The sequence below is a fragment of the Pipra filicauda genome, unplaced genomic scaffold, assembly GCF_003945595.2.
Source record: "Pipra filicauda isolate LSUMZ 115617 unplaced genomic scaffold, ASM394559v2 scaffold81_size6448238_pilon, whole genome shotgun sequence".
Taxonomy (NCBI): domain Eukaryota; kingdom Metazoa; phylum Chordata; class Aves; order Passeriformes; family Pipridae; genus Pipra; species Pipra filicauda.
In genome coordinates, this window is record NW_024104998.1 from 2,164,434 (window position 1) to 2,188,600 (window position 24,167).

At 38.5% G+C, this 24,167-nt stretch overlaps 1 protein-coding gene across 4 annotated transcripts in view; it reads right to left on the bottom strand.

Annotated features, from left to right (window-relative positions):
- The window catches only part of CLVS1 (clavesin 1), a 100,057-nt gene that overhangs the window by 50,584 nt on the left and 25,306 nt on the right, over positions 1 to 24,167 (bottom strand). For all 4 annotated transcript variants that reach the window (XM_027741686.2, XM_027741684.2, XM_027741685.2 and 1 more), the window contains one exon: positions 15,478 to 15,652. In XM_027741686.2, coding sequence (XP_027597487.1) covers positions 15,478 to 15,652 — 175 coding nt within the window. The remainder of the gene's footprint in view (positions 1 to 15,477; positions 15,653 to 24,167) is intronic.

Here is a 24,167-nt window from a genome sequence, read left to right on the forward strand (position 1 = left end):
CAAGGCACTGTGAAGATACTCTTTATTAATCCATTCATTGTAATAAAATAGCTTTGTGAGGAGGCACAAGGACCACCTGGATAACAAAACCCTTCTAGGTACCTCATTTAGACCTTTTTCTATTCAAAATCTCCTTGTTCCAGTATAGGAACAAGTGTGCTTCCTTGTAAATTATATATGTTAATTTTCCTCACAGCTGACACCACTGCTAGTGTTAAAGAAAGAGGTGAATAAAAAAAACAGGGTACAACAGAACTTACAGCAGTAGAAGTAGGCTGTAGGTTTCAAAAGTTACTAGGTGGAACTGGACAAGTAGGAGTCCTTGTTTTTTAGCCATTCAGAGCTTTAAAGGCTAGAACAAAGCAAGATGAAAACCTAGCCTGGACTATTGCATAGCAAAAGGCATTGAATTTTCAGCAAGTGTTTGGCTGCAAACTGCACAGTAAATCTAGCTAGGGATAGCACAGAACTTCAAGAAAGCCTGAAAGCTTTCATCAGCATAGCTCAGATGGTGGAGGATCTACTGACGTCCTAGACAAGATGCTGCAGTTGTTGATAGCACACATCACTGTTTTCTGGTCAGAACTGGTCTTTCAACTGGAACAATTTTCTGAATTTATGGTCTCCACATCAAACTGTGCCCATTTTGCAATGGACAAGATGAAGGTTGTTTTTCCTACTAAATCAGCAATAATGTAAAGCTCTTCCTTTTTCACTCATCCCCATTTCATGGGAGTTCAGGAGGTGTGCAAGTGGCAGTAAAATAAGGCTTGCTGTTCTGGTCTGATTCTTCAGTGTTAGTGTAAACAAACGGCAACAAAGCACTTCATCCTCAGGGTAAGCCTTGTTTCTCTGATATGAAGAGGAAGAATATGATTTCTTAAATATTAACCCTTCTCTCCGAGGGAAAAAACCATTGTCACTGTGCAAAAGCAAGCAATGACAGTCTCTGTACATCTTGTACACCACAAAGAGCTCTTTTGATTGTATCCAAAGGAGAAGGGAGGTGGTCTTTTGAAATGAACCATTTTAGCTGAAAACAAACATAATTTCCATGAGAAAACACTTAGATGTGGACTTGGTGGGAAGTGTTGGAGCTGCTCACAAAATCTTGCTTAGGGCAACGAATGCTATGTGTTATTTTGCTGAGAGAGGTTGTGCCTCTCCGTCCATCCTAACCACCATCCCATTGCCATCACAACCATATCCAGTGCATCTGTCTCTTCTGTAAGGTCAGCAGAAACAGCCACATCCCAAGCGGACTTTGCAAGGAAGTGAGGGCATATGTAAACCTATTTGGTAGAGACACAGAAGCAGCACTGACAATCAACCTTGTGATTTTCAAAGACTTCCTTAAAGACTGAGCTTTAAGTTCCTGTGATATTGCATTAAAACTTGGCTTTCATTAAAGTGGAAAGAAAAACGTTCCAGCCTTCATGGCAGCAGACAAAGTCTTGATATTAACTGAAAGCACCTCAGAGACTCAAAACCTTGATTGCAAATGCACAGGAAGAGTCTTAATTTTTTTTTTTTTTTTGCATTTACATATCTATTAAAAAAAATCATGGTATCAAGGTGATAAAAGAGAGGAGGAGAGTGGGCTTTTTGGATGTTCTCAGAGGGAGAGTGTAAGAATACTATGAAGCTGTTGCTCTGACTGACAATTTCTTGCTCATCTGGAGGAGAAGACCCACTGTGGGCTTTCCACGCGCTCCTCAAAAAAAACAGGTAGAACACAGTGGCAGTAGCAGGGTTTTGGATGAAACTCTCTCCCCTTTGAGTCCTGTGGTTTGTGTAGAACTCCTGCAAAGCTGAAAGCAGCTGGGTCGTTTCCTGCCAGAGCACAGCTAGGGAGTTCAGGGGTCATTCTGTGTTCCTGTTCTTTGAGTGCTGGAGTAACAGTGTTGCAGTCCAATTTTCATCTCACGGTCACAGTCACCACTTCATCTGACCCTAGCACATGGGGTGTGTGGTGGTGGTGGTGGGGGTTTGCTTGACACAGTGGAGGAAAAGGTTCTGTGGTTCTTCCCTCCTTGCCCTTCCTGTCAGCAGTGCTCACTCCAGCATTACAAGAGGAGAAATAGACCTTCAGCTCAGCAGCTCCTGCCCACACCCACTTTGATTGGACCAGCCACCCACCAGGCCTTCACTCTGTCCTCTGGTGTCACTATCACCAGGATAGTGACAGTGAAATTTAGGAACAGGTGATAGATCAGCAGGAATGGCTGGCTGCTCCTTGGTTTTGATCCACCAAACTCTGCTGTGGTCATGCTTAGATAAGCACAGGGAGAAATGTCGTCAGTTTTCTGCTAAATTTCAGAATTTACTACATTTTTACTAGCATCCTGTTTGCTTGAATATATTTATTTTTATCCTTCAGGCAAATATTTCTGCCTCCTGCGAACCTTTTCTGTAAATCAACAGAGGCACTTGGCAAGCCATATCAAAACTGCAGCTTTACATATCACTGAAGCAGAAAATAAATGGAAATAATTACTGATGCCTTCCAGTACAGATTTATTTCAAAACAAAACATGTAGCTTAGAGGGGTGGGCAATATATATCTAATGATTTCCTGTTAGCTTACACAGCATTGTCTCAGACACTTTTATTTCATTCCAGGATGTGTTCTTTCCCTCTCTTGGGGGAGATCAGGGACATAGTAGTTGTTTGTTTGCTCATTTAACCATATTGAATGGAATCAAATCTTCTTTATTTAGAATCATAGAATCATAGAATAGGTTGGGTTGGAAAAGACCTCCAAGATCATCAAGTCCAACCCCTACACCTGGAAGATGATATTTGTAGATCCCTCCCACATGCTAGAAATTGGAAATTAACTGGTCTTTGAAAGAAAAAGACGTACATTGCCGTGCCAGTAACATCATTAACAGAGTCACTGACTGACTGTATTTAACAGTCACTGTATTTTCTATACAATGGGCTTGATCAATATTCATAAGAGGCAATGCTAATTTGTTTTCATGTATTTCATTATAAACCAGTAATGCACGGCCTGATGCCACTGACTTGCACTGACAAGCAGAGAACCAAGTCCTGCAGTGCCAAGGACTGCTCCTGAGCCGTCACCACAGTCTGTTGTCTTATTTGTTATGTGTGAGGTGAAAATTTAGTGCCGCTTCTGCTTAGTGCCTTTGGACTCTTGGAAACAAATGTTTTGTAACTGTTACTGTGACTGGGCAGTACTTGTGGGAATCGCTGAGGACAGATGCAAATCTTGCTGTTTCTGGAGCAGAAGGTGGCCATACAATCCAGACCAAAGACCCAGCGGGCCCTGTATCCTCTCTCTAGAACAGCTGACCTATGCAGCTGCTGAGGGAAGGGGAGGAACAGGTAAGTGTGTCTCCACTCAACACGGTCATAGTCTTCAGTTATTCTCAGCTTTTAGAGTCTGACATGATTCCTGTCTCCTTCATCACCGCTGCTGTATTTCTCTTGCAAGTGTCTCTTGAAGTCATGTGGCTTTCACATATCCTTCGAGGTAAGGACTTTCAGGTCTGCAGCACACTGCAGGAAAAGCTGCCTCCTTTCATTTGTTCCAAACCTGGTTTGTTTGCTACCTCCTCACCCTTGTGCTAGTAACAAGTACCAGGTGCCACTAGAGATAGTGGTAAAGCATAAGCCCTGTGCTCCTCTATTTTTTCATAGTAATAGTTCCCCGACTTCAGTTATTACAGCCTCACTGAGAACATCAAGCCTGCAGAGAGGGGATTTGTCATGAATTTGTGTCTAAAGCTTTGCTTCTGCTGGATCTAGATTTTAAACCTGACATCAACAGCTGGACTTCTTGGGGGAATCTCATCCCACTTGGAATTGCTATGGCTTCACAAGTCCAAATTTGTTTATTGCTCCACTAGATGCAACCTCAGGATATAAAAATATACAGAAAGTTGTATCTTAAAGGCCAACTCCACTTTTATTTAATTTGTCTGCATTTTTATTTTGTCTTTTGCTGCAGGGTGAAAATGAATGGGTGTTTTTTTAACTTTTATTGTATTCTTACAACATCTTAGCATATGCTTATAATACACAAGTCCTGGAATAGTGTCTAGTATTGAAAAATGTCCATCCTTTCTACCCATCCACATGTCAGAGCTTTTGCAAAGCTTACATGGTAAAAGTATTAAATATTATCTAAACTTTGCTTACTGTAGAGAGAAAATCTCTGAAGACACAGTACCTTGAAGTTCAGGAAGAAATTATATGAGAAAGGGCAGAACACCACGAACATGGGAGATGTGGCAACAAAAGAAAAAGTGAAATGGTAAGTTTTCTGATATATTTAGCAAAACAAACTTCTCCAAAATTTCTTCTACTACCTCCCAACAGGAAGCTTATCAACGTTTGATATGTTGCTGCTGAGCTCATTTACATCGTTCTGATGCTGAACTAAAAACAACCAAACAAGCAAAAAACAACCAGAAAAACCTGAGATACAGCATTAGCTTTTCTGCTTCACAAGATCTCCCATCGTGGCAGTGTAACAACATTCTAGCTTGTAAAGTTCTGCTGCTGGTTACTGATTGAAGAAATGCAGTGGAAAAGTTGGCTCATGACTGAAAGCGCAAAAAGGTTGATAAAAAGAAAAAGACAAATAATTTTGAAGTTGGTGGTTTGCTGCATTTATGTACAAACAGCATTTTGAATTGTTTAAAGGATGTAAGATCTGTTTCACATGCAACAACAGCTGAACAATAAAGAAATCAGAAGGATTCAAAGTCTTCACCTATGTCACATCTTCCAGGGCTGTCCCTACTGAGGTGATAGGTTTCTCAACAGGATGCAATATATGCAGAAATCAACAGATGTTTCATCATTAATAGAATATTCCTGCCATCAGTTATTTCACATTTCTTTTAGTATGCCAACCAGCCCAGATTCAAAGAAGTCTGCCTTGAAAACACAGCCTCTGGGGAGAGGTGGCATGAAGTTGCTCTCTGGGCTTGGACATCTCCTCCCAAATATACAAAACAAAGGAGACAATGATTTTTGCCTTCAGTTACCACAATCACGTTTGTAATGCTGGTGACATAATTGAGCATTCACTATGCTGAAATCCTTAATTGTTTGTCCCTGTTTATGCCAGTGGCATGGATATGTACTGACCGGCCTGGGGCAATTTGAGTAGACCCAGATTTGAGATACTGCTGCTGAGGGAAAAATGCAGCCTGACAACTAACTGCATGGAAGTGCCTTTCATTCAGGTTTTTATTTTCAACAGTGTGCATGTCCAGTGAATCACTCTGCTGTTAAAAGTGAATTTCTGAAAACTGTGTTCTGATATTGTTACAGAATTTGTAATATATAAAATTTCCAATTAAAAAAAAAAATCAAAGAGGACTAATTTGCAAAATCTTCTATAAGTATGCAAGCTTATTTCCAGAATTTATTTCTTTCGTCCTAAACCTGGTGTCTCACAGGTGTACTTTGCATTAGCTTCAAAGAAAAGGAGTGAACTACTGCAAAGGGTTGGGGGGTTTTTTCTGGTTTTTTTTTTCCTATACACACACACAAAGCTGGGCAATCCTTAGAGGTAGATACCAAATAAATTTACCCAAGCTAATAGCAACATTCACGTATTTTGTTAGTTTAACAAACATTCCTGAGCTAATTTGCCTAGAATATCTTTGCAAAACAAACAAGCTCAAAGTGGTGCAGGGAGTCAAAGTAAAATACTTCAAACATTTGAATCAATTTTATCACAGATGGCAGGAATTTACTAGGAAGGTTATTTGTATGTTCTCAGGCAATACTGTTCAGGTATAACTTATCTCTGGAACAAAGAAAATCTAAGTTATTTTCATTGTCCTTTAAGACAGTTCAGATGGAATTTATTTGCCTTCCTCACTTAGCACACTGGATAAGGAGTCTAGCTCTTTAAATGCTATTGTTTCAGTTTCAGAGGAGAGAGGCTATAAAACAGGGGTGCTTCATTAAAATACCATAGCTGGTACCTCTCAGAGGCACAGGAAAGGAATATTCACTGAGTAAGTAACACATTATAAATTATAATTGAGATTCAATTCTCCTGGGGAGAAGGTAACTTGTCATTTGAAGTGTTGCTAGCTTCTGAGAGTGGACTAGGAGTTTAGGGGGTATAATGATATCATTAAGAAATGCCCTTGCAAAGCAAGCAAAATTATACTGTGCTATTTCTTGAAAACCACAGGAACTCTTTATTGTTCTGTCAGCAGCAGTTCAAAGAGCTATGTGACCCCATTAACATTCACTCAGGCATGTATAACAAATTGGAGGAGGGAAATTTCTTGAATAGTTAATTATATTTTGTGTGTTTGAATACCTAACATTGTTAGCCGTATGAGCTCAGCACCACAGAATGTACACCTTGCACACCTGGTTTACCTCACAACTTTATTTATCTTTTTAATGTTTAGAGGAGAAAGCAGTATCAAAGGTACAGAAAGAGCTGGGAGGTTGGGAAGTGGGAAAGGTAGATAATGGCTAGCTGACTTGATGGCTGTGGTTGAACTGCTCTAATATTTGCAGTCCTTCTTATTTGAGCAGCAATTGTTATTAGGTGACCAGAAAACCCTTTGAACCCACATATCCATATCAGGTAGGAATATGTGGGGTGTTACACATAAGCTAGACTCTTGCAGGGAAATGGAGTTTTTCTCGTTTTCAATAAGACACAGCTCTTCTTGCCAAACTATTTATTTCTGAGTGAAAAGTTCTCCAAGAGGCTCTTTCACACATGGTGCCAAATGACTACAGCCTCCATGTTGCAGTGATTGGTGACTCAGCTTAAGGAAAGACAGTGGCCAGCAACAGAAACTGAGGTTTGACTGGTTGGTTTTGAGTGCAAATGTTTGGGTTTTTTAAGAGAGTAAAGTGGTAGGTATTGTCTCCAATGTTAGTGGAAAGCCCAGTTGATTAATTAAGTCAGAAGTTTTATCTGTATCAATTAATTAATTTCAGTTACACTACAGATTCAGGAATCCTTATCTCTTCAGGACTGTCCTCTTGTAGCTTTCCTCACACTTAGTAATGAGTTTGATAAATTATATGATAAAGGAAAGGACCATATCAAGGAGGTTAATGTTATCTGTGCTATATGGAGGCGATATTATTTCCTGAGATAGTTTTAAATTCAGCTTCTCTATAATTTTAAGTGACACGAAACCAAGTTAAGATTGTTAGTGGGACTCTTCATGAAACTTCACACAAAAGTTAGATAAGGACCCTTTGTAACTACGCAGATGTCCATTTACACAGGTACTCCCACCAACCCACAAGAAACCATCTTTTCCAGACAGTGGGCTCATATGCTACTGAGCACACCTACTAATTCAAAGTTACTTCCAAATAATCTTGGAAAATAGAAGAGTAAGATTTATATTACCTTATAAAACTAGGTAAGCTTGAATTCCATTTTCAGTTCATTGAAAGTTCTGCTGTTACCCTCTGTAATTCTTACAGAGTGATCAAGTATTTTACTCATCATATATATTCATACTTCTGCCTTTCTTCTGAAAACCTGTCAATTTAATAACCTTTTAAATGTATATGCTAGTTGAAGAATATTTGCATTGTAATTGCACTTGTGTTAGCTATGTTTTTTCTTAGCTCCATTTTTATTGCATGTAGATCGGAGTTGGTTAGAAAGCCTCCTCTGAAATGGGAATTATCTTTATTACACTTTAGCCAGGCTTTAAGCTTCTTCTACTGCAAATAATTTGAAATAGTGGGAGTGTACTCAGAGTGAAAAACAGAATGCACATTTGAGAGGTCTAATACATGCCTACCAGAAAGGGATGGAAAACACATCCTGAAATAGTTATAGGAAGTTTTGGATTACAGAGCAGTATAGCTACTGGATGAATTTCCAATGAAATTCTTTTCTCCTCAGAAAATTCCTATTGTTGAAATCTAATCATAGTGGGGGGCAAGTGGTAGAGATGAGGGGAGAAGGAAGTAGGCTGAACATTTCACTTGATGTTTTCATCTTTCTTTGGAAGACTGTGATATTTGAGGTTGACATTTTTGCATCCAAGAACCCCTGCTATTCAGGAATGCTTTTTTCAAGTGTTAAGTTTTACACAGTTAAGAAGAGGTATAAAAACATTTGACAACAAAACAGAGTTCTTCAAGATCACTAGGCAAATGTTCTAATTGATGTACAAAATTTCCAGAAAGCACTCAGATATTGAAGGACACTTTCTGCAAGCCTAGAAAAGTCTTATGAAGTGGAAAATCCCTTCCTGACATGGTGTAACAGGTCTGGAATTTGGGGATTATGCAATGGCATAAGTCCCATTTGCATCAGTTGGGACTTCACCTCAAACTTACTGAAAAATTTGTTAACCATGTTGACCATACAAATAGGTATGACCATACAAAGTCTGAGGAATTCATAAGTTCCTTTTTGGAGGAGGAGATAATAATAATAGATGAGGCTTTAAAGAGAATTGTTATGTGTTGTAGAAAAGCCCTGTTTTTCTGCACATAGTTGAGTCAAACAACAAGCAGGTAAATGTTTCTCAAAATTATTGCCTTTCTGCAGAATTTTAGAATGTCGGTGGCTGCAGCACTTTGTTAAAAACTTGCACCAGAAATTATTACCTTGCCTAGAGAAGCAGAGTGAACATAGAATCCTGCCAAGAGCCCTCTCCTGCACTGACCTGAGCTGCTGGCTCTTCCATACCATCAGTCAGGGACACACAGCGAGTTCCACCGGTGCATAACATCCTTGAAGGCATGTGCTAAAGAGAGGACTGTGAGCAGGAGGTGTAAGGGGGCAACTGATCTTATATTGTCACAGTTGTTTTCCCAGGGAACATGAATTTCAGTCCTGCAGTGGTTAGTGAAGAATATGAGTCCTCTCCTAGAGAGAACTCCCTTGTGCTCAGGGGATAATCCATGCCACATGTCTCAGTGTAGAGTCATATCAGAGTGACAACTCCTCCTCTTGTTCTGACTCCATCTCACTATCCACATGTACCTCCATTGCCATCTCAAACAAAATAGTACCTACTCTGCTGGCACATAGCTCACTGAAATGTCACTACTTCTGTATCTTTCTGATTTAGTTTTGTATATGCAAGCCCTTTTATACTTTTGCACAATCACTCTATATATTTCTCACAGCAAGAAGTTATCTGTAGTAAACACTCTCTTCAGGATACCTTCACTCAGTTTCCATGCTAAAAAGAAAAAAGCTTTCGGAGTTGGCAGAGAAGTTAAACAAATATCACAGATGCATCACTCCTGAAATTCTATGAAATTAATGAGGACAGCTGTTGTGATATGTAGAGTGAGTACTCTCTGAGCTGTCAGTGAGGTGCCTTTGAAATTATAGGACACTAGAAGAGGGATTGACTCATTTTATATTTAAAAAAGGTAGATAAACTGAGGATCAGCCAAACAATCTAATCTTTTGAATCTGCAGTTAGTTGCCCAGAGATAAACAGCTTCAGAATCTACATTGAGGGGCTTTTTGTATTTGGTACTAAGGTTTTTTTGGCTTGTCCTTGTCCAAACCAGTGTATACATGTGCCTATAAATGGTTTACTTGCCTGTCTTATGTCACTGAGGATTTTATCTGTTCTGACTTTGGTAGGCAATGACAGAGAGCTCTGTCTTTCTGTTAATAGGACCAGTTATATATACCAGTTGAGACATAATAGCATCATAGGATACTTATAGCATAGGCAGACTCATCCCCATGCTACAGATTTCTGCAGAAAGGCTGAGCAAGAATAAGACTTTTTAGAGTGTTCTTCAAGTTTGTGACAATGTGGATTCTCACTGACTTTAAATTTTCAAGTAACAGCAGTATTATGTTCAGAAACTTTACAGAAAAACTAATTGCATCTTGTACTTACTATGCAAGACATCTTATAGCCTACATCCTTCACCTGACTCATAAAGAGTTCAACTGGAAGTACTTAATCAGTCAAAGAGATCATGTTTACCTCTGGTTTCAGAGTACAAATGTGTTTAAACAAGAAAAGAAGAGTCAGTTCCTTGCTCCAGGGTCTGAGCTGGTGAAGGAAACATCAAGTTTGCAGAGCAGAGAGTTTGGTAAAGTCTCCAGATGCATGAGGGCTGCCTGGGCTCTGTTCACATGCCCAGTTTGACCATAAGAAATATTAGATTATGCCCACTAACCCAGGTCAAGCTGACCTGAAATATTGTTTCATTACTTCAGCTTGATTTCAAATTTCAAAAAGTAAGAGATTCTAACCATGAAGACAGAAATCATGTGCTTCTTACCACTCATAATGAAATCAAATATTAAGTATTTTGATTTCCAGATGAAAATTTTTGAAACAAACAAATTTCCAGATTTTTTTTTTTCTAGATAAATTTGGAAACATATTTCACCATAATAATTCTGTTCCAAAAACATTGTTCCAGAAAAAAAAAGTTTTTCACTTGAAAATTTTATCAGGTCTAAAAGCTCATATTTTTTACTAAGATTTGGAAAAACAAGCATACAAAAAAATTACACCTTTGACATAATATTGAATTGCATTTTTTCCTTCAAGCTCTACATTCTATTTTGAATTTTGAGCATATTTTATATTATAGCTCCTCCTTCTGAAGCACAAAATGAAAAATATTTGATTGTATAAGATAGTGTCAAAAGATAAGTAATTTGCTGCTACAATTTAACTGACAGTAAGTTTCTCGATCCCACATAATTACAGTAGGAGGAAATTTTATAAAAAGACTTCTTATATCTATTGCTCATATTAAAGATGAAAAAGCTTCGTACATTTCTAAACAGACTGAGTTTTCCATCATCAGGTATTTCATTCCAGATTTTGAAGTGAGATAATCTCCAGTAATGTGTAAACAAACCTGTTACTTTGATTATCTGACTTCATCTGAACATTAGAACTATTCTGGACAAATGTATCATGAACAATTTCCTAAGACAAGCATATTCAAGTTTCCCTTATTTGAAGATTTTTTTCAGAAGATTTTTTTCTATACCAGTATCTGATTAAAGTGTTCTTAAGTCAAGTATTATTGATTTCCTTTAATTTTCCTCTCCTCCCAGAAATTGCTGGCTTATGATAAACTGAAGATAATTTAAAAAAAAAAAGTAATGGATCTCCTAATGTACTTTGTTGGTCAAATCTTCTGTCAAGCTACTACTAGTAAAAATCTGGGGACAAATTCCTGTTTGCAGATCTTGGTTGTTCCCTGTTGTTACTGCTATTTGCTGTAATGACTGTGACATCTAAATCAAAGCCTTATTGAACCCTAAAGAGCACTCCTGCAGTGATTCATCATTGTCACAAAGTAGGCATAGGGCTTTTTTAAGAGTCACTGTCATCACATATGAGTAGAACTGCATGTGACAGAACTATCAGAGAAAGAAAGAATACAGGAAATAACCATTCACCCCACTTTTTGTTTCAGTTCCTTGAGATAGCCTTGGGGCAAGTTAGCCTTTATGTGAGGCAGCACTAGGTACACTGGATTGCAAACCTGATCTTCAGGTCAGTTTTGAATCCAGCTGACTGATTTGTGCCATAAGCCACTCAGCTGGGTCTTAGTAGACCATGGCCTTCTGGCTTAGTTTTCACCAAAGAAATGGCAGATGAGGTCAAACCTACCGTTTTGAATGTTTTGGAATATTTCTGGCTGCTGTTAGAGAAGTTGTTGCATTTCAATTCAGAGTACTAGCTGATGGAATTTCTAAATTGTTATGTGCATGCATGTACACAAACTGCAGTGCATAGCTGTGGTGTTGGACAAATCAGAAGCAAACAGTCTTTCTCTATACTCACTAGTAGAAGCACCCTAAAATCAAAAGTCCTGTCTGGAGGCAAAGTAACTACATCCTCAGAGCAGAAACCAACAACCATTAAATAAAAAAAAAAAGGCTGGACTTCACAGGACACACAGCCTACACACTGTAACACTTCCCATGATTATTAGAGGTCTCCAAATGCAGTGGTTAGTAGCAAACATCCTGCATACTAAGAAGTGACCACTTCCTACTTGCTATACCTGCTTCATGATTGCAAATGGACTTCTTACCTTTGCTATTGAACTCTGATGCTTCTAAACCACTACGCAAAATAACAAAAGATTAGTCTCTGGTTAACTTAAGCCATAATTAAATTTCGTCTACTATCACAGGATAATTATAAACTCAGCATGACACACAGAGAACTATAATTTCACAGATGAAGAAAACAGAAAGAAAAATATCCTGTGAAGGAGAAAAGCTGTTCACATTAAAAGAATAAGGATTAGAAGTCAAAACTCACCAAGTTGTTGGCAAAATAGATTGGTTTTACACACATCTCTTTCCCCACCTTTCCATCCACATGACAATCTTGTGTTCAGTGTGTTAAAACTCAAAAGATCAGTAAGGTCTAGGAAGGAGCATGGCATGAGCTCAAAGTATACAGTAGCAATTGTCTTGTGATAAAACATCAAAGCTTGTTAATCAGAGAGGGTTTAGGCACTAAGAACACATTCATCCCTGCACTGCTGTGACATAATGAGAATTACCACACTGTACAAACACTTGTTTAGCATCTGAACTACTGTAGTTTAAAGTGGAGACATAAGGCTGTTTTTAGGTCATTAAATAACATAATTGAAAAACAGAGTAGGTGTCCTGTTGAGTTATAATGAACTGTCTGTGTAATGCAATACATACAGAAATCCATACAGAACAAAGAGTAGTATTGAGCAAAATGTGCATTCAGACGTGATGATGTCAATCCTACTTCATCTTTTTAAGTATTTACAGAGTTTACAGTATTTGGAACTGATCAGCTGGTGTAATAGCAATATATTAATTTCTGCAGCCAAGTTCATTAGATTTGACTAGTGTTTGTTTTACAACACAAGATGAATTAACATATGTATCTGCGTAATGCTTGTTGTCTGCACTTAATGATAATGCATTGCATCAGCAACTTGAGGAAAAATACATTAAATACAAACATACACACACAAAAGTGACAATATATTAATTGGCTGAAAGCAACTTGAAAATAAGAAAAAACCCAACTGCATAAATTATTAAATACTATTTATTTTTAAGCAATTCTATATTTCAGAATGAGGTGGTCTGAGACACTGAATAAGAGTTTAAGAAACTATGGGAAAATGGTTCAGCGATGGCATTAAAATTACCATTACATAGAGAGAGGCTAAAAGTTCCTGGCCCAGATACCCACATGTGAACATATGGGTTCAATTCCAGTAGAAATTGTAAGAGAGAATTATTTTCTTTCCATCCACTTAGACTTACACAGGACTTAAGGCAACCCAAAATTTCTTTTTATAAAGGAAGACCAAGATAGCCATGTTATCTGCCTATCTGAGGATCAGTACATGCCCAGTGACTTAGCTGTGGGAAATAAACAGGAACTGAAACAATCTCAATTTTTTCCAAACATCATCAGCTCATGAGAGTAGGACCTGACTTTTTTACTTTCAATGGCCTCCAATGCAACTCATATTGTGACACTTTTTCTGTATGTAAGTCTCATCTCCACTTCAACTACATTTTACACAAATTTTACACTAGGATAGCAGTAGTTCGTTTAAAATAATATTAGAACAAAGTCTCAATGAAAATACTTCAACAGCAGTAGTGAGAGCCAAAAACCCCCAAAACTAAAAGGTTCCCACCATCACTGTTTGCTAAATATGTGCTTTATGAGCATGAATGACTTGCTTCTAAGCCTAGTAAATTGGAGTGCAGCATTCACAACTCCTACAACTCATCAAGCCAGTGGTTAGTTAAGTCTAGGACATGTTATCCCAATTTGTACTTTTAAAGAGAGTTATATTTCTAGCAATCGCAGGGAAGACAACAGTAACTTGACTTTAAATAAGAAATGAAATTCCCACACAGACATGAGAAAGGCAACCTCCTTAAATTGCCCAGCATAGGATGTAAGGCTAATGACACAATCTTAAGATCAGCTTTGGTACTCTCAGGCTTCAGTACTTCCCAAAATATATTGTTGCCAACAACTGCAAGTAAACTGTAGGCAGGCAACCTGGCAGTGCCATGGCCAGAGATCAGACGGGGTGGAGGCTGGATTGGACTCCTACCAAATAGATGGAAAAGCAAAATTTGGGCAGGTACAAGGACAACTTGCTAGAATTTGATTTTCTTGGGGATGTCACTTGGCTTTATCTTCCTTCTGATTGGAGGGGTTGTTTTGAACCAGAGAATGAAGTGGTAGTATCAGCAGGAAAAGATAAGGTATTGTCCAAAGGACAAATTGCACAGCTTGACTTTCTAATGTGTTAAAATAGATGAAAATTCCTCACAAAGGGGAACACAGGCTTAAAACTGATAGCAGATTTTTCTACCTCATTTTTGAATAGTAACATGAAGTAGAGACAATTATTATCTAATTGTAGACTATTTGTTAGTCAAAAAATTAGTTGAACAAACTGTTCTTTCTATTACATAAGTTAAAGTTAAAATAAACATACGCACCCCATGGAAAATTATTGTTGAGGTATTTATGACTGCAGGATATCTAGTAAGTACTAAAAATAAAATGAAAACTCAATAACTTATAATCTCTCTTTTTAAATATGTAGCTACATGAAGTATGTGGTCCTTGGGCAACCTGGTATAAGACTGAGGTCAGCCCTGCTTTGAGCAGGAGGTCAGATAAAGTGATCTCCAGAGCTCCTTATAACCTAAATAGTCCTTAAATTCTATCAAATGCCCTCAATTAATAAGGTTATGTCAGACTACTTTTAGACCTAAAAATCAATCTCAGGTCTAACAGCAGGAATGGGCTCAGACTTTAGTGGAAAGAAGTCCTTTCTGAGCACCACAGTTTATTCTCATCCTCAGGTTGCCTCATCTTCACGTTGTTCCTTACTACCTAACCCTGTAACAGCACATGTTTTAAGCTTGCTCCTATCTGCAAGCACCAAGTGGACGTGCAGCCCCTGAACAGTCTGAACCATAATGTAACAGGATCCTGTGTGACAAATAAAGGCAGCCAGAATGAGGGCACAACTGGGAGCCTGTCCTCCCTCTTCTTCATTTCCCTCCAACTGAAACGCATGCACGTGAACACAACAGCACTCTCCCATCTGCTCAGGGAGCTGCTCTCTTCTCCTACCACCCTCCCTCTGCACACATATGTGCTTACATGTGGACTGCACACTCTAGAAGGCAGACACTGCTGGATTTTAATCCCCCCAAATTCTCTGATGGATTAAACCTCAAATCTCTAACCCTCCTTCTTTTAATGCTGCATTAAGTAACACACATATTGGTTGCACTGCTTTACAGCTGAAATACAAGTGAAAGACAGACAAAATGAGATGTCTGAAAATCAGTCTATGCTGCAAGTAGATGGGACATCAAAACATTCTGGATTATTTTCTATACCCTTCACTTTACCCAGCGCCTGATGAGACAAAAATGACTGTCTGTAGCAATAAAAGTTGCAAGTACATGTGTTACCCTCCACTTACCTGTAACCCTTCAATGGCCAGTTTGAGGATAGATGGTGTAAGCTTGGAGGCTTGCTTGAAAGAGAAGTTGCTCCAGTCTATAATTAGAATGAAGCCATTTATCTGAAGCTCCTGATCTTCGATGAGCACTTCTAAGGAAAGTAGAATAGCCCGAAGGATATCTATGAAGGAGTTCCTAAAGCCAAAGTAGAAAAAAAAATCAATGGTTGCAGTTATCTTCAAACCTCAAGATACTCAGCTTTGCTGTGGATGTGGCATGAGCGAGGTACAGGGATTCATTCTGGCAGAATTCTTCTGAAAAGAGAATTGTTTCAGAGATGTCATTAAAGAACTCCTGCTCTAAAACTCACATTTCCCTCCTCAGTGTGATAAATCTAGCTCATTGGTGGAAAAAATAAACACTGAATGAGATCTCCTCAATTCTTCTGGCATTCCTTACAATAGATTTTAGTTAAACTACATTGGCAAACTATTTGTCTGTGGTGAAATGAAACAAATTCAAGCTATCAGTTTAAAGTCTTGCTCGTTTGGATATACTTTACCATCTTTCCTTGTTAGTCTCCCTTCTTTTCAGAAAAGGGAATAAATGAGTACAATAAAAGTATAAAAGACATGGTTACAACTAGGTTCTGCAGCTTGCTGTTTGAGTGGAGGGAATAATCCAAGGCTTTGCACAATAAAGTTTGACTGTTGCCTTATTTCTGCAAACCAAATGCAACATGAAAAATGGTTGCACCCACTTAAAATGGGAACTCTTTATTAATTATCAGCTACAATAAGCTGGCTGCAAGGCTCCCCTCAGCTCTTGGAGAATAATTAAAAACCTTGGAGACCATGAAGGATATAGCAAGTAATGGAGAAAATGTTGAAATGTTTTCTTTGATGTCCAAGTCTGTACTGGGAAGCCTGGGCCACCTTCTACTTCTCCCTCATGCATTTTACAAGACAGTTGGACACTTTAATGACTTAGTCCATATTTACACCTGAGTAAGCTGAATCAGGCGGTTCTTCTCATCTGTCCTTCCCATTCAGATGATTTACAACAATAGATTCTTTTAAAGAACAAGAAATAAAGAAAGCTTCAGAAATTACAGCTTAACCTTGTCTAAAATGAAATTGTAACATACTGCTAATGCAATCTGCTTTACCTCTGCATAATTCTCAAGTTTTGAGGAGGCCTGAGGCATCTTACAGGGAAGGTTCACACCATGTTCTCCCATGGAGATTTTAATTTAGTCCTTTTCTGCTGTTTTCTTTACTTTAAAACAAGTCCTCTAAGTCTTCAAGAGCATTGCTTCAAATTCTGCCTGAGACAAAAAAACCTATGTGCAGTTGAAACTAACTCCTCTGCCATCAAGACCTCTACCCCTGAATAGCATCAACACATGGTAAATTTCTATCAGAGGAAAAAGGTGAAGTGTTTTCTTATTCTTGCTCTTTTCTGTCAGCATGTTTGGAGTGGAAATGTACGTTCTTTCTCTAAAGACCTGGTTCCTTGAAAAAGCTGCTTCTGAACTCTACCTTTCTGTAAAAGTTATAAGTTTCTCTGAAGTATAATTGCTGAGACAATAAATAGAGCTTCAAGATATTTAATTTTGTTGCTGCTGGGTACCAAATCACCCCTCCCTCATTTACAGTTACAGGACAACCTTGACCTTTTCAAATCCTGTGGGGAAGTTGTACTGAACAGAAAAACTGAGAAAGTATTTCCTTAGCAATGTAAGGTGAAGGCATACTGATTGGACTGGCACTTGACATTTATTTTTAGTCTAAATTTATTTTGAAAAACTCTGATATACTACCTATTGCCCAGCTGAAAAAAATGACATCTTTCAAGCAACATCATCAGATGACTACACTTTCAAACGTGAAAAAATCAAATATACCCCTGGACCTATCTACTTAATATATCCTGCACTACCCCAGCATCCCTCTTCAAGGTGGTCAGCCTTCCATAAGAACTGTCCCACGGAAGCTCCCAGAGGTGTGCAGTAGCTCCAAAAGCATGCTCATACACATGCTTCTTTGCACTCTTATTGGCATCAGTGCAGAATAATATCATCATCCATGGATGGGCTTTCTGGCTAGACTGGGGAAGATGGAATAATCCTGACTTCAATTTAACTATAATCCTAACTTCGATTTAGGTTGTGACCCTTAGAATGACCTGGATGTTTGTTATTACCAAAGGTGTGAAAACAGAGCCACACTGTGATAAGATTTCATTCTCCATTTGCGGGAAGAAATTTTCTTAAGAGTACATTCAAACTTATATTTATGATCCTGCTACCTCTAATGTTTTTAAAGCCTGCATAATTATTTCAGTAGGTCTATCTGGGAATGGTACATACAAAGCATCTTCTGTAGTCCACTTAAATTCTAAGTAACAATTAAATATTTGAGTACAAAATCTTACCCATGGACTCTATACTGAGAAATCCCAGTCTTTGTGTGTCTACATAAATTGCCAGTTTATCAAGCAATTACTCACCTGTACTTCCCTGTACTTTCAGTAGAAATTATTTACCTGGAAGATATGGCACCCAGTTTTCTTAGTTTGTAATTAATCTGTCTCTCTCCCTGCCTACAACCCTCCCTTCTCTATTTATTTGCAGTTTTAAGACATCATGTAGTAAATAACTCACTGTGAACACAAAGCTGTTTTTCAGATGAGTACAGGGAGACATGAAAGCAGCATACAAGTCCTCCAGGTGGTTTATTTGCAGACACACTGTTTTGTGAATGCAGAGTCTGGATAGAAATCAGACAGAGTGCCACTTGAGGCTGAAGCCCTCTGCTCCTTAATCTTTGGGCTTTGAGACAAATCATTCAGCTGTGTGACTGATTTGCATCCAAATAATTTTCTATGCATGAACACAGAACCACTTGCTTTAGTTTTTGTTCCTTTGCTTAATGTTCCCTTCTCTCCTTCAATCCCCTTCCTCACCAGTTTAACCCTCTCACACAGAAAAAAAAGTGAAATAAACTACTATTACACAAAAGGAAATGTGTAAGGTCCTGTAAGGATTCAGCATGGAGCTTACTGAAGTGAGCCACTAATGAGCTACAAAAGATTTGCACAAGCCTCAGAAAGACAAAAAGGAGGAGGGAGGGAGAGTGCCTATCTGCCTTGGCTGAATGGAAAGGTACCACAAAAGAGGCTCTTCAAATACCCTTTGGAAAATGGGAAGTTAGCCCAACAGAAGCTAGTGGTAAGGAACAATAATGTAAAACAAAAATGAAGATGGTTTAGCTGAGGGATTTGGTGGGGAGATTAGCCAAAGGCATAACATGAAAACAAATAAGAAGAAATTACTTAATTATAAGAGGTGTAAGCAGGCTGTAAGAGAACCAAAAGGCTCAGTGGAGTACCAGGGTGCAATGGGAACAATTAAAGAGGATAAAGACATTTCAGGAAAATTAAATGATCTATTTGCATGTATCTACCGCCAGTCATTTTGAAGAGATACATGAATAATAAAGCTGAGGGATGGTTGGAAAATAAGGGGTCAAATAAGATGCTGAAAGAAAGTGATACATTTTGGAGAAGATAGTTTCAGTAAAGGCTTTTGACATTACTATTTCTGAATAGTTAAGCACAAGCTCTGTTTTATGCATGCTAGTGAAATTAATTGGATTATTCAGACAGTTAAAAATATGAAAGTACAGAAGTAGTGGCAGCTGAAGCCATTAAGATTGTCTGGTAGTAAGCAAAAACAAACTGTCACTGCAAATACCAACTGTCCCACAAGACAGGCTAACAAATTTTGGACCACTGCCGTTATCTTGGTGGTTGCAGACAACTCATCTGAACATCCCTAAGTTAGTATGCAGTAAGAGCCTCTCTTCTCTAGTACTTAGAAGTTGGACAAAGCTCAGTAACATTTAGTGAACTGCAAACATGGCATAGATACAAATCAGGTAAGAGACCACATCTCGCTTTGTTCCCTTCCCACACAAAGAATCACCAACAGAGATCAAAAATGCACACGTAGTTTCTAAGTGGGGAGAGCTGACACTGCCCTGCAAGGAGGATTCCTACTGTGAGTAAAGCACAGAAGAGGAAGCAGAAAGAAAGACCAGAAAAACATCTTCAGGTTGCCCAAAATTATTTGAGCTAATCAGGGCTCAAGAAGCTGGTTGCATTTTGAGTTCTGCATTCAGTTTTGGCCCCTCACTACAAGAAGGACGTTAAGGTGCTGGAGCATGTCCAGAGAAAGGGAACAGAGCTGATGAAGGGGCTGGAGCACAAGTCTTGTGGGGAATGGCTGAGGGAGCTGGGCATGTTTAGCCTGGAGTGAAGGAGGTTCAGGTAAGACCTTATTGTTCTCTACAACCTGCCTGAAAGAATGTTGTGGCAAGGTAGGAGTCAGTCTCTTCTCCCATGTCACAAGTGATAGAACAAGAGGAAATGGCCTTAATTTGTTCCAGGGGAGCTTTAGATTAGATATTATGAAAAATCTTCTCACTGAAAGGGTTGCCAAGCACTGGAAAAGGCTTCACAGAGAAGTGGTTGGGTCACTTTCCCTAAAGGCCTGTAAAGATGTGTAGATGTGGCGCTTAGGGACATGATTTAGTGGTGCACTTGACAGTGCTTGGTTAATCGTTGGACTCGATGATCTTAAAGGCTTTTCCCAAACCTAAATGATTCTGTTATTCTATGAAAAGCTTAGAAAGAGAGACACGAGCAACACAGCAGATCAATGCAGGTGGAGGAGGGAGAACCCAGGAAGAAATATTTCTACTTGTTCCCACACACAACCAAGGTATGCTATTCATGGAAAAACCCTTGGAATCCAGTCAGCACTGGTTTTTGAACAAAAGAAAGTCCCAACTTCCATTAATGTGTTTTTGGAAAAACATTTGGGTTTTTTAATGCATGCATTTATTTCAGAAGATTAAACCTCACCTCTGCTGAAATAAGTACTGGAAATTACTAACATACAGTCCTTGGGGATTCATGTCTTGATTCAAACTTATGATCATGAGTAACTACCCTGACTCTTTGGTATCACAGGGAAATTGTAACCTCTCTAAGACCTGATCTTCACATCTCATGACCTTCTGGTGAGGAAAGGACCCTCATATGAACCATACAAAATGCAGGGCAGCCCTTGGCTAAAGAATAACCAGTAAGAGTAAGTTCAAAATGAAGAATCATGAATAAACATGGTGACACACTTGACTAATCCTGCACTGGAGAGGATGAACAGTTGAACAGAGGAGCTCACAGATGACTCATGTGCTGAAAAAGGCTTGTTTGTCTCATCTGCCTGAGGTCTGAATAGAGCATATATGTGCAGAAACTAGCAAGGCTTGTCTGCAATTCACAGAGGAAATGGGTTGCAGTCATAGAAAATACTCACAAAAAGTATTTTGACCTGCTATGTGTCACTTCCTTCATAGAAAAATTCAAAGTCATTTAAACTTGTTATCTGCAAAAAATATTAAAAATTCACCAGCATGTAAACTGGAAAAATTATTGCACAATAATACAAGGACTTTTTCTTATTTTGTAGGGTACCAACCCCTTCTTTGTCATGCCCAAGTTAAATCACATATTTTTTTTTATTTCTCTGTCAAACCAAAATAAATGCAGAAAAAACTTCTTCTAAGTAAAACATGGGTTACATTAAGTTAATGTCAGAGCTCCAAATTATTCTTCTATCACATCCAGAGTAGCTATCTTTAGTTGTTCCAGTAAGTCAGCTTCAAACAGGCATCTCTCCTGTTTTGTAATGAAAAGATAGCAAGTTTTTCCCCACAGCATCTGTGTCATTCTATAAATAAAATTCACAAGCAACTTTACATCCAGGACAACAGACTGGATAGATAAGTGCACTGATTTTTTTCTTGAGAAGTACTTAGTCCAATAATGCATTGGATACAAAGAATAGCATAGATTGAGACCTGAACTGTATTTGACGTTAGAAATGCATGGCTTAGTTTAAAACTGAACAAAAGGCTATCCACACACAGATATCTGTCTGGCTTTGAATTCCTGCTTGGAATGAGCTGGAAACCTCTGTCATTTCCAGTGAAGGGGGAATGTACAAACCTGAAGAAAAAAACTGCATCAGTTTTCTTTTATTGTGCAAAAATTGCCTCTCAATGACTATCTAAAAGATATAAAAATTTTCTCCTTGTTATGTTCCTGAAGAAGGTTCTTCCATATAAAAGTATTATGAGGGTTTATTTTGCTGTCCCTTTCCACTTCAATTGAACTCCATAGCAACCAATAGCCCACGAATTACACACTCCACAGTCAAGCCTGTGTTACAAATCTCCTCCTACACACACTCATTCATATTGTGGGCACCCTTACTAAATGAATACTTTTTCCCTGATGTTAATGTGACTGAGCAAGGACCCTTTCTTATGTGTAATTTTGCTGTCAGGGACCTTTGCAGCCCCTGTGCTTGGGAAGGGATATGCAGGTGCTGGGACTTTTCACACCCTTAGACCAACTTCCACCACAGACCTACACAGGGGAAGGAGAAGGTGGCATCTGTTCTTCCCTTTGCCTCAGCTCACAGAAGTGTCATACCATCTAGCAGGGGATCAGTCCAAGATAAAGCATAAAATTTTTTCAGTCCTGAGAGTTCAAAAAAAATTCCAGAGCCCTCAGAAACTTGATCCCAAATGGAGAAGGCAACTGATTGCAAGCCATCACAGCACAAGATCAGTGACACCCCAGACATCAGGCTAATGTTTTGGTTGACCTCCCAGGAGCAGTGTAGATCTCTGCTTAGCAGCCTGTTGCTGAGACAAAAGGCTGGAATTCAATCTCAGATGCAATAGGGCTATTCCTCTTGCTGTGGTTTTGTTTTGTTCCTTCAGGAGTTAAGTATTTCTGAGATACACACGGCTGGTTTTCTCACTTTTTTACTACCCAGAGCAAACTCCTCATGCTTGCACACTGTGCAAATTTCTCTACTGAGAAGGAGTAAGTGACAATCACAGTCACTGTGTTAAGATATTGTGGAAACTATTAAACGACCTACGCTACAACCCCTAAGTGCAATCAATAAATCAGTTTGACAAAGACACTGCCATAATTTGCCTCACTAGTCCCAAATGCAATGTCCCTTGTGAGTAGCTCGGGGAAGATTGGCAAACAGTTCATTCCAGCATGAGCACAGTCAGGGAGTCTCTGGTAGTTTCAGGTTAGTGGTCTCCACTGTTTGAAATTTAGGAGATGACACGTGGGAACAGACTGTCACAGCTCAGGGTACTGTTTAAGAGGTACATTGTAATCTCCTATGGTGATCTCGCCAGTGTTGTGATACTGTTCCTTCAAAGCACAGCTGTAGTAATAATGAGGAAAATGGATAGCTTGTACATGAACGGCTATAGTTAGAAGCATTAAGATTGATGAATTCTGTTGTTTACTTTATTCTGTCTGATTGCATAGCTTTTTCTTATTCCCTCTTGGCACTGCAATCCATCCTTGCATCACGCTAAGCTATTTGCTCAATTTCTTGCACCACTGCATTGCACGAGTTAATTTTTCATTACAGAAAGGGGAAGATTTTCCTTTGAACATTATGATGCTACTGTTTAATCACTGAAAGCAATTATACAGCTCTTTTGCTTTGTTATTAGAAAGTACAAATGGTACCACCATGTCAGTCTCCCTGGTATCATGTTTTCTCTATGTGATTCCACTATGTTTCCTCTTGCTATATCTCCACTGCACCTTCAACATCTTTCCATTTGAAATAGCCCTGGACTTTTTGTTCTCTCCTGAAGTAATCACTTCACTTGTTCGTAACACTAATGAATTCCTTTCATTGCTCTTCTTTTTTTTTATCAGACAGTCATATTTTTTACATCCTCTTCTTTTTGAAATAATACAGTGTAAAGTGAATTTCTTATTCAAGGTGAGTTTGGAATGTCATCATACATAAAATAATATGTTATCTTTTCCTATTTATTCTCCATCTCATTCCTAATGCAGCCTAACAATTAACTTTTCTGACCACCACTGCACAATAAGTACACTTCTTAATTGTGCTGTCCATAATGACCTGATTTTTTCTTAAAAGGTTAAAAGTAATTGAAAATCCAGATGAAAGTGCACAGAGTTAAGAAAGGATAAATGATCTGCATACAAGATGTGGTCATGTATTAAAATCAAACATGTTCTTAGACTTCTTTGCACAATAATGCTGCTCTTCTAGGTCATTCTAGAGTTTTCCACAATTTTTGCTAATCCTCACTAACCTACACAATTTTCCATTTACTTTTGGTCACACCACTGTTTACCTCACCTGTATCTGCCAAAAGAAAATTACTACTGGGGATTATAATAACATAATTTTGTCACAAATCCTACTCTCTGCCTAAAGTATCAGGAGCCCTTTTATGTGCAAGGCTGTTCGGCTGTATATTTATTAACTTTTCTTAAAATACAAAGTTCACAGGAAGATTTTTTTTAGGTAACTAAATGTCATATTTACATATTTTACTCTAAAGAATTCCCACAAATTATCTAATTGTCCCTTTGCTTGCAAACAGTCATTTTTACAGCAGATCCAAATGATGGCTAAATCAAACAACAAAGTTAAAATCAAATAACTGCTCACCAATGCATATATTCTGAGAGATCTGTGTTCAGAATGACAGAAGTCATATTATTACTTGATGATATTTAAACAGCACCTGGTTACTCGTGTAGCAGTCATCAA